Consider the following 9,571-nt stretch of genomic DNA (forward strand, 5'->3'; position numbering starts at 1 on the left):
ACAAAACAAAATAGCTTGGAGCACTGGCACAAATGAGTAATAGCCTACACGGACAGCTGCTCCGAACTACAGTAGCCGCCCGACCGTCACGCGACATGCAACACCCAGACGAAAAAGTTTGAGGTGATGGAATAAAAGTTTCACTTTAAAAAAAGATAAAAATATAAACAATAATACTACCTATAGTAAATAAAATTTGGATCAATGCCAACTTATAGAAAAAACACCCACTAATTTTCTGTCACTGAGTTGGTATGTATTCTACTAAGTACTGCTTTCGCGTGATGCGGAAGAGATTTGAGAGTGCTCGATTGTGTGAAGCGTTGCTGTAGTTGGTAGTTTTTCACTCAACGTTAAGCCTTATGCCGCATAATGCGCTCTAGTGTTGGCTGTAATTGGAAAACAGTCATAATGTGCCTACGACTGAGAGCTGAATCTGAGCTGAACAACAGTCTTTAAGTAAAATACTCTGTGACTCTGTACCCTGTGGAGCTGAAAATCTCAGAACATGAGTGCAACTGCTGCCAACATTAGATAGATAGTAAATGTCAACAATCAACATCACGAGATTTAAATTTTGTGATGTTGTATTTTACAGAAACTATTTATTTTTTAAATTAAATGTAACATATAAAATGATTTAAAAATTTGTTTGATGGCAGACTTTTGCTGATATCTATAGGTATTCGAATGTTAATAAATTAATTTTAAAATATAAATCGATTTAGTTTCATATTATATTTATTTTTATTCTAGTCATGAGTGAATCCAGTGATAATATAGCACTTATAAATTGTCTACCTGTGGAAACATTCTTGGAAATATTATTAAGAATTGATGGACCCACTCTCATAAGGTGTCGGAGAGTCTGTAAAACATGGATGGATGTTATTGATGGATCGGACAATATATGGCATGAGTTATGTAAAAATGAATTTAAAACATCATCAAACTTAGCAAAGAAGAAGTGTGGGGATTTGAGTAATTGGTATCACATTTATAGGAACCTAAAATTGTGGCCAGATGTCACAACCTATGAGAAAACCGTAAAAGAATTCTACAATTTTAATTTACGTGATAGATCACATGTTTTAGATATAAATTATGGTATTTTACCTTTAAAAGACTCAGAAGGAACAGTGTTCTATGATATGGCACACTTAAAATATATTCCTGTGGCATTACCAGAAAGAAATTGTGTAAAAATTTGTAATAATGATACTGTTAGTGTATTACTAGTCAAAAAAGGAATTATTTATGTTCAACGAACTGTAAATGATCCGACATTTGAATGTGAAAAGACATTTATTGCAGATAATTTTATTTTAAGTGATGACCTGTTACATTTTTATAAAAATAGAGATGTGTTCAAATGTAACCTCCTTAAGAAAGACCTGTCATCAAGCTTAATTTATCACAGTAATTATGAAATCAAGGAATTACAGTTTAATAATGATATTATATACCTGTTTACAGACTGTGGCAAAATTTTATGTATAGATGAAAATAGTGTTGTGGAGAAACCAATAAATTGCCCAATTGAATGGGTGAAACATATCAAAAATATATGTGCTATAGATGATAGAAATTTCATATGCTACTCACGGAATTTGTTCAAAATTGAAACAAATGACTACCAACATTTATACCTTGACTTCCCACCAATCACAGCTTTGTTCTTTTATATTGACATGGTTCTGATTGGCCTGAGGAGTGGAGAAATACTTTTGTACAAATTGTCTAGTCAGAAGAAAGCTTCCATGCCAATATTTGAGACACTAACTGTGCTTCCCGATGAGAAGTTTCCCGTACAGTTGGATGTATGTGAAAGGAAATCTGGGCCTGTAATTGTTGCCTCTACATTTTTTGAGCTGTTCCTTATTGAAATTAATTTCTTTCCTGATGTAAGTGTTACCTTTAAATGTTATTTTAGTAAATCTAAGTACTACTAAGGTTTGTTTACAATGATTTAAATAGTCTCAGCATGTAATTCCTCATTGCTGTTGTTTCATATACTGTACATGTGATCAAGCCTTACTCAATCATGCTGGCCCAGTGTGAAAACTGGCCCACTTGACCCACCACTTGGATTTATAGTATTCTTCTTTCAGAACATGCTAGTATTTAATAAACTTAACTATTAAAAAAAAATCAGGCAAGTAATAAACTTGCATATATTTCGGGAGCATTCTATAGGCTACCAATGCTTGTACTATTTGCCATAACCAGTTACCTCTACCGTTCTGCTTTGATTATGGATTTATCATTGATACTCTAGAGTCTTGGAAGAGAAGACCAAACTGGCCTCCCACAAGCTTGGTGTACTTGGTAAGGCGAAATAGTACTTCACTACAAGCCACAACCTGCAACTATATAAGGCGAAACATGGAGTACTGTTCTGAGCTCTAGGGGGGGGTGCTCCTTAGTACCAACTTCTTCCTTTTGACCGAATAAAACGAAGAGTGGCTTGAATCATTGACAATAAAGTCATCTCTTGATTCCAGCAGCCAAATTCTACCACTGGAGAATACGTCAAAATGCAAAATACCACCCACATTACGTAGATGTCTGACATTCAACAACCGCGCCTTTTTGCAAGAAATTTCTTGCCTAGCAGAGCCACTTTCGACTCAAATGCCAGCTGCTGTTTTCCCGAACCGATACGACTTAGCGACCTTCAAGGAAACAACATACTCGCATTTTTAACACATATCTTGACACCTGTTGTTGCAGATGTCCATTGGCGGTTGCCTCACCATCCCGTGAGCCTCTTGCCCATTTGCCCCTTTTAAATAAAAAAAATACTTTTATCATGAGTCTGCTTTGAGATTTGAGTTAATTAATTTTTTTTAAATTATATTTTCCAGGAACATATGGTGAAGAATACTTTTACTAGTAACAAAATGAATTTGTACAAGAGACTAAGGAAGTTGAAAGACATCTTGCAGACTGGGGACTGAAGTTTTAAAGTTCTTAGATAATAATCTGTAGCTTTCTTAAATAAGGACACATAGGATCAAAACTACCCCAGGATCTGACAACAAGGTGGAATTGTTAAGTGTGTATAGCAATTATTCCGTAAATATTACAGATATCAAAAAAGCTTGACATTGGTATCAAAACTAAGTTACCTAATCAGTCAAATGATATTTAACCTCCTCTTTGCTGGGCTTGAGACCACCGTTTAGTACTCTGTTATAAAGTTAGTACACTAAGATGATGGATTAACTAAATTAAAAAGATTAATAATTTATTCATCATTTTAACCTAGTGTAAAATGGTTGATGTATTGATTGTGTTGAAGTATACACCCATGATTATGGTCATTATTAATTTAAATAAGGTCACAGCACTCCGCATTCACTGTGTGATATTTATATATATATATATATATATATAAATATCACACAGAATATATTTCTATATATATATATATATATATATATATATATATATAAATATATTTACTTTACTTTAGATAAGTATACATACTTATCTCAGTATTATTGTTTAGTGAGATGTTATTAAATGTTATTGGTTATGAAAGACAATCATTAAATTATTTATATATCTTGTTTTTGTTGATATTTAATAAACATGCAAATTGTAATGATGTATTGTTAAAAGTTTTTCAATGTTGTTATTATAATATATTATACTTGGTATCATTTTAAAACTTTTGATTAAATTATCGAACTTAATTGGCTGAAATTGAAAAGGCATGGAAAAAATTTTAAAGGGAAGAGATTAAATAAAGATACTTACAATCTGCTTACATAGGCCACCAGAGGCGCTATATAAATTTTGGTTGAAAAAAATTCAAGTGGAGTATTAATTATCATACTATATAATATACAGGGTGGACCAAAAGTCCGTTTGTAATTGGAATGATGATTTAAAAAAAACTAATTACAGTAGATCAAAATTGTTTATTGTTTTCGATAGTAAACAAAAGGGGAATTTATTTCTTAAAAATTACATCATCCATATGCAATCCTTCATTATTCTGGCATTGCTGCAATCTAGAGCGGAAATTTTCGATGACAGATTTACATGTTTCTGTTGAGATGTTTTGGATTTCTGTGCGAATACGATCCTTTAATTCGTCAAGAGTTACTGGGTTGGTTGGCTGGTTTTTGATCACCATGACATAGTGTCACTCCAATAACGACAATTTTGTCTATTAACATGCCCATTTAGGTGGAAGTGTGCCTTGTTTAGAAAAAAATGTTTGTAAAATTGGTGAATCGCTCTACCATTTCGTTCGCAAACTGCAATCTAGTGGAATGGTCCTGAGGCCTTAATTCCTGCACCATTTGGTTTTTATAGGAATGTAGACTTAAATCTTTCTTGAGAATGCAGTTTAATACATCATTATCTTGGCACGTTAAGGACAGCAGACCGCTTTCGAGGTGATAGTCCAGGTTGGTCACGAACAGACGATTTTACTCGCTCCACGTTTTCGGGGTCCTTCGACGTTCTAGGCCGGCCAGATCGACGTAAATCCATTGTTAAACCCGTCTTCTCAAACTTGAGCACCCATTTTTTAATTAACACACCTGATGGAGCTTGATTTTTGTGTCGTATCTTGTAATTATTGCAAAACTTTCGTTGAGCTAAGGTCGCAGAATCGTTGTTTCGATAGTACTCGCGTACACAAAATGCATGTTGACCGCTAAACGACGCCATGGTACTAAATTCCCATTGGCCGCTCTTGCAATGCGTAACCCTTCCACCCCCCTCCGCCGCCGCTGCAAGACGCGGCAACCGATTCAAATGTAAATGGACTTTTGTCCACCCTGTATATCATGTAATGGTGAATGTTTATACATTTATATACCTTTAAATAAAAACGGAAGATATAGTAATGGAGGCTTTGTTGCAGAGGATTCAGTCTCATCAGGACAGCAATACATTATTGTGTCTCAGTTTGAAGGGCGTCAGCTAATGAATTACTAGGCTCTATGTCTCTAAATGGCGGCCGCAGGGGCACTGCATTCTAATGGGCAGGGCAATGTATCTCCTACCATTAGGTGAACCTTTTCTCATTATAAAACGTAGGTCTGTGAATTAGTTACCAAATTCTTATTTAAAAATACCCACAAAAATATTCATTTAAATTTAAATTTTAATCGTATTAAAATCCATTTAATAATGATTAAAATTCATATGAAGGATCCTTCCTAGCAAATTTTTAAATAATAAAATTAAAAAAAATAAAAGTTTGTTAAGGTTCCTTTCTCCATTGAAAGTATCAAAGTGATGAGAATTGGGAAAACTTTAGGTACGTAAACGTTACGGTAAGTTGGCAATTAGAGGAGATATGACAGAAATGCAACTCAGACAGTATAAAACCATTGTTGCTTCCATGAACAATAGAATCAAGAAAGGTGAGAAGAACCTAGTCATCAAGTATAGAAATGGTATTCCTGAAATTGTCACAAAAAATGATACTACATAGCTAAAAGCCAATGTAACGACCGAATTCAGGATCTATTATCAAAATATCAGAAGCATCATAGGAAGAATTGCTGATTTTCGGTCAAAAGTTTCCCTCATGGATGAATTTGACATCATTGCTCTTACAGAAACCTCTCTTAAAGGTGATATCGGTGACAATCATCTTGGACTTAATAATTATAATATAGTGAGATGTGATAGATCTATTTTTACTAGTTACAAGTCAAGCGGAGGTGGTGTCTTACTTGCTATCAATAAAAGTCTCAAATACACAATTATACCAATTGCTGTTAATTCTTATGAGCATTTATTAGTCAAAATTAATACTGGGTTCTCACACTTATTGATTTCACTTGCTTATGTCCCACCAAATTCAGATTCAGACTACTTTGAGAATTTTATCGAGAGCTTACAGACATCACTATCAAGTTTTTCCAATCTTGGTTCAATTGATAAATTTATGCTCTTAGGAGACATTAATATACCAGGATATAGATGGTTAAATGTTAATAATACAGCAAAGGCAGTTGGAACTCATACATCTCATAATATAAGATATGCTGCGAAGATATTCTCGTGTCTTTGTATGAACTATAAACTTACTCAATGCAATAACTATGTAAATTCAAGCGGTAATATTTTGGCCCTGGTGATCACTAACTTGTATGATTCTAAAGTCTCCACTTATGATGATCCTATTTTTGATTGTGATTCATTTCATCATGCCCTTTACATTACTTTTTTACTTAGTCAACATAAAAAGCTATCATTCAATGAGTATTTCTATGATTTTAAAAGAGCAAATTTTACTGAGTTGAATAAGTATTTACAAAATTTTGTTCTTCCAGATTGTTCCTCAGTTCATTTTGACATTGATGATTATGTTGATTAATTTAATAAGGTTCTTTTGGAGTCAGTTGAAAAATATGTACCTAAGACTGTAGTTAAAGATAATAAATTCCCATCATGGTTCTCGAAGGAATTAAGAAATGCTATACTTAAGAAAAAAAATTTACATGCTATGTATAAGAAATATCAATCTCAATATTATTTTAACTTATTTAAATCACAAAGGTCTCTGTGTACATCTCTCCATAAAAGAGATGAAAATACTTTCATTAGAGAAACTGAAAATTCGCTTCTTAGTGATGGTTTAAATTTTTATAAATATGTTAATTCGATTGATAGCTGGAGAGAGTTACCTTCGTATTTTTACTTAAATGATATTATTGCCGATAATGGTCAAGATATAGTTGATTTATTTGCCAATAAATTTGGAAGTGTTTATATGAATGTTAATCTTAGCAATACTGAATTACCATTTGATTTCAATGATTGCTACGGAAACTTAATACTCACCAGGGGTGACATTATGAAGGAAATTTGTAAGCTTAACGTAAATACAAGTCCAGGTCCAGATTCAATTCACCCACTGATGGTTAGAAAATGCTCAAGTTTTTTTGCCGATCTATTGACTAAGCTATTCAATAGCTCTCTTAAGATTGGCAAGTTTCCTACTGCCTGGAAACTTTCGTATGTTACTCCTTTATATAAAAGTGGGGATAGGTCAGATGTTAGTAATTATAGACCAATTAGTAAATTAAGTGTCATAGCAAAAATATTCGACTCATTGGTTTATAATAAATTGGTTTTCTACTTATCCAAGTTTATCATTCCCCAACAACATGGTTTCTTGGCGGGTAGATCAACAATGTCCAACTTATGTATCTACCTTGAGTACTTAGTTTCTAATATTAATAAGAATCTAATTGTAGATTCCATTTACACGGATTTAAGCAGAGCTTTTGATGTAGTTAATATTCAACTCTTGATTAGAAAATTAGAGAGATATGGTATTACTGGAAGTTTGTAAAATATTTGAATCATTCTTATCGAATCGCATTCAACGTGTGAAAGTTAAAAACTTTTTATCAACGATTATTCATGTCATCTCAGGTGTAGCGCAAGGTACCCATCTAGGTCCATAGCTGTTTTTGGTTTTTATAAATGACATTAATGTTTGCATTAAGTATAGTGAATTCTTGTTATTTGCGGATGATATGAAAATATTTAAAGCAATCGCTGATTCTTTTCAATCTTGGTGCATCCTTAATGGGCTTTCATTCAATATCAAGAAATGTTTTTGTATTTCATTCGGAAGGAAACAAGACTCTTCCAGTCACTATTCAATACATAACATTGCTTTACCGAATGTTATTACAACTAAAGATTTAGGGGTAATTTTTGACAGCAAACTTTCATTTAATGATCACATAGTCTATATAAAAATCATCACTACAAGAAGAATAAACTTTATTAAAAGATTCACCAAAAAATTTAATAATATTGCTAGTTTTAGAGTGCTTTATTATTCATTTATATATCCCAACTTAATGTATGGTTCAGTAATTTGGAATCCTTACTTAAAATATCAGGTTAATACGCTCGAAAGGCTAAATCAATAAAGATAAATAGAAATTAAGATGTGTTGATTAGTTAGTTAAATATTATTATTTGTTAGTTAAGTAAATATTGTATCAGTTTCATAGTTTTAATATTGTAAAAAGGGTTCGCCCGTATATAATAAATAAATAAATAAAGCTTTAATATTTTACGTTAAGCTCTATACATTTTAGTACATATACTTTGTCCAAATTAGTACAAGTGAACTTGGAAAGTTTAGCCTTTAATTTTTGGACAAGTCCTCTGCATAGAAGTTAATTCGGAAATATTGACAAAAAGAAGAGAGACATAGTTTCAGCGTTGCGCTATTTCTAAGATTTCAATCCAGTGTACCTTTTTACTAATATAATATAATATATTTTAATGTTGCTAACTTGGTAGGGGGTTTCTTTTTATAATGTAAACCCAAGGAAATTGTAACCTAGGGCGTGTACACTGATGAAATAAAATAAAAATGATGTTGCCCTTGTTTCATATTAACTATATATTATGCTATTCTGTTATTATAAATAGGAATAGAATAGAAGAGAAGTCCTAATAAGATATAGCTAGATAGAAACCGTAGGTGTGACAGCCCTTTGTGCAGAGGTTGCGTGGAGGTAGTAGAAACGCAAGAACATGTGGTTACAGAATGCAGGAGGGTGGCCAAACAACGGGCACAAATCCTCCGATCTCCAGCACGTTTTTTTTTATTCTGTTACAATTCTTAAGTATTAAAATATACAAAATTTGTTATAGTTGACATGGTGAGGTAAATATTTATCGATGTAATAAGCCCAGCTCCTTCCAGAAGTTCAGAACACTCCTGGGGTGTTCGCAGACTTCCTGGAGCGACCTTGTATTTACTAAGGTTTGTGCCCGTTGGTTGGCCACCCCAGCACATTCCAGGATTACGTGAGTGACCGTTTCATCTTCGGTTAGACAGCCCCTGCACTTAGGACTGTCCGTAACGCCGATTGTAAATAGGTGTTTGTTCAGTGATGTGTGACCCGTTAGGGTGCCGACCATAATTCGGATGTCATGTCTGTTTAGGCTAATAAGTCGACGTGTCAGTTTGGGCGATAGTGCAGGAATCGCCTCTTTCGACTGTCTGCAGCCTGAGACATTTGTCCATCGGGTTCCATGTAGGTTGTTCGTGAGAGAGCGTATCCATGACCGCATTTGGCTGAAGGGTAGCGGCAGGACTGGCCCTGGGCCAGCCACTTGCGTTTCCGACCCCCGCCTTGCAAGTTCATCCGCTGCATCGTTCCCCAACGAACCGCTGTGTCCTTTGATCCATTGCAGAGTTACCCAGTTGTTAGAGGCAGCTCGTTCTAAGGATCGGTGACACTCGTATATCAGCGCTGAGTTATAGGTGTTGCTCCCCAGCGCAGTCAGTACTGCCATACTATCGGATAGAATACGGATATAATATCCGTGTATTTTCCTTCTTAGTATCGCGTCTGCAGCTTCCTTGATGGCTATGCATTCGCATTGGAATTTGGAGCTGTGTATGCCTAAGGGTATAGAGGTGTGTATATTCAGTTCCTGTGAGAAGATGCCAGCTCCAGTTCCGGCTGCCATTTTGGAACCGTCTGTGTAAATTCTGAGTTCATTTACACCTGACTGGTCTGCTCCCACTTCGAACAGTTGAATACGGTAATTCTTT

The 9,571-nt window shown here is 34.2% G+C and overlaps 1 protein-coding gene across 2 annotated transcripts; it reads left to right on the plus strand.

Moving 5' to 3' along the window:
- Positions 1 to 553: 553 nt before the first annotated feature.
- Positions 554 to 3,414, plus strand: LOC126976082 (uncharacterized). Of its 2 annotated transcripts, XM_050824268.1 has the most exons (3): positions 554 to 682; positions 757 to 1,904; positions 2,868 to 3,414. In XM_050824268.1, the coding sequence occupies exons 2-3, from the start codon at positions 759 to 761 to the stop codon at positions 2,958 to 2,960; spliced, it is 1,239 nt and encodes a 412-aa protein (XP_050680225.1). In that variant the 5' UTR covers positions 554 to 682; positions 757 to 758; the 3' UTR covers positions 2,961 to 3,414. The 2 variants fall into 2 exon arrangements, with proteins under 2 accessions (XP_050680225.1, XP_050680224.1); XM_050824267.1 differs by lacking the exon at positions 554 to 682 and having other exon boundaries at positions 693 to 1,904.
- Positions 3,415 to 9,571: the final 6,157 nt, after the last annotated feature.

The sequence above is a fragment of the Leptidea sinapis genome, chromosome 39 (assembly GCF_905404315.1).
Source record: "Leptidea sinapis chromosome 39, ilLepSina1.1, whole genome shotgun sequence".
In the NCBI taxonomy this organism is placed as follows: Eukaryota; Metazoa; Arthropoda; class Insecta; order Lepidoptera; family Pieridae; genus Leptidea; species Leptidea sinapis.

Bases quoted from the DNA above. Each gene is read 5' to 3' on its own strand.
- LOC126976082 (XM_050824268.1), top strand. From the start codon at position 759: ATGAGTGAATCCAGTGATAATATAGCACTTATAAATTGTCTACCTGTG. The intron at 1,905-2,867 runs GTAAGTGTTACC...TATATTTTCCAG, and splicing joins AAATTAATTTCTTTCCTGAT to GAACATATGGTGAAGAATAC.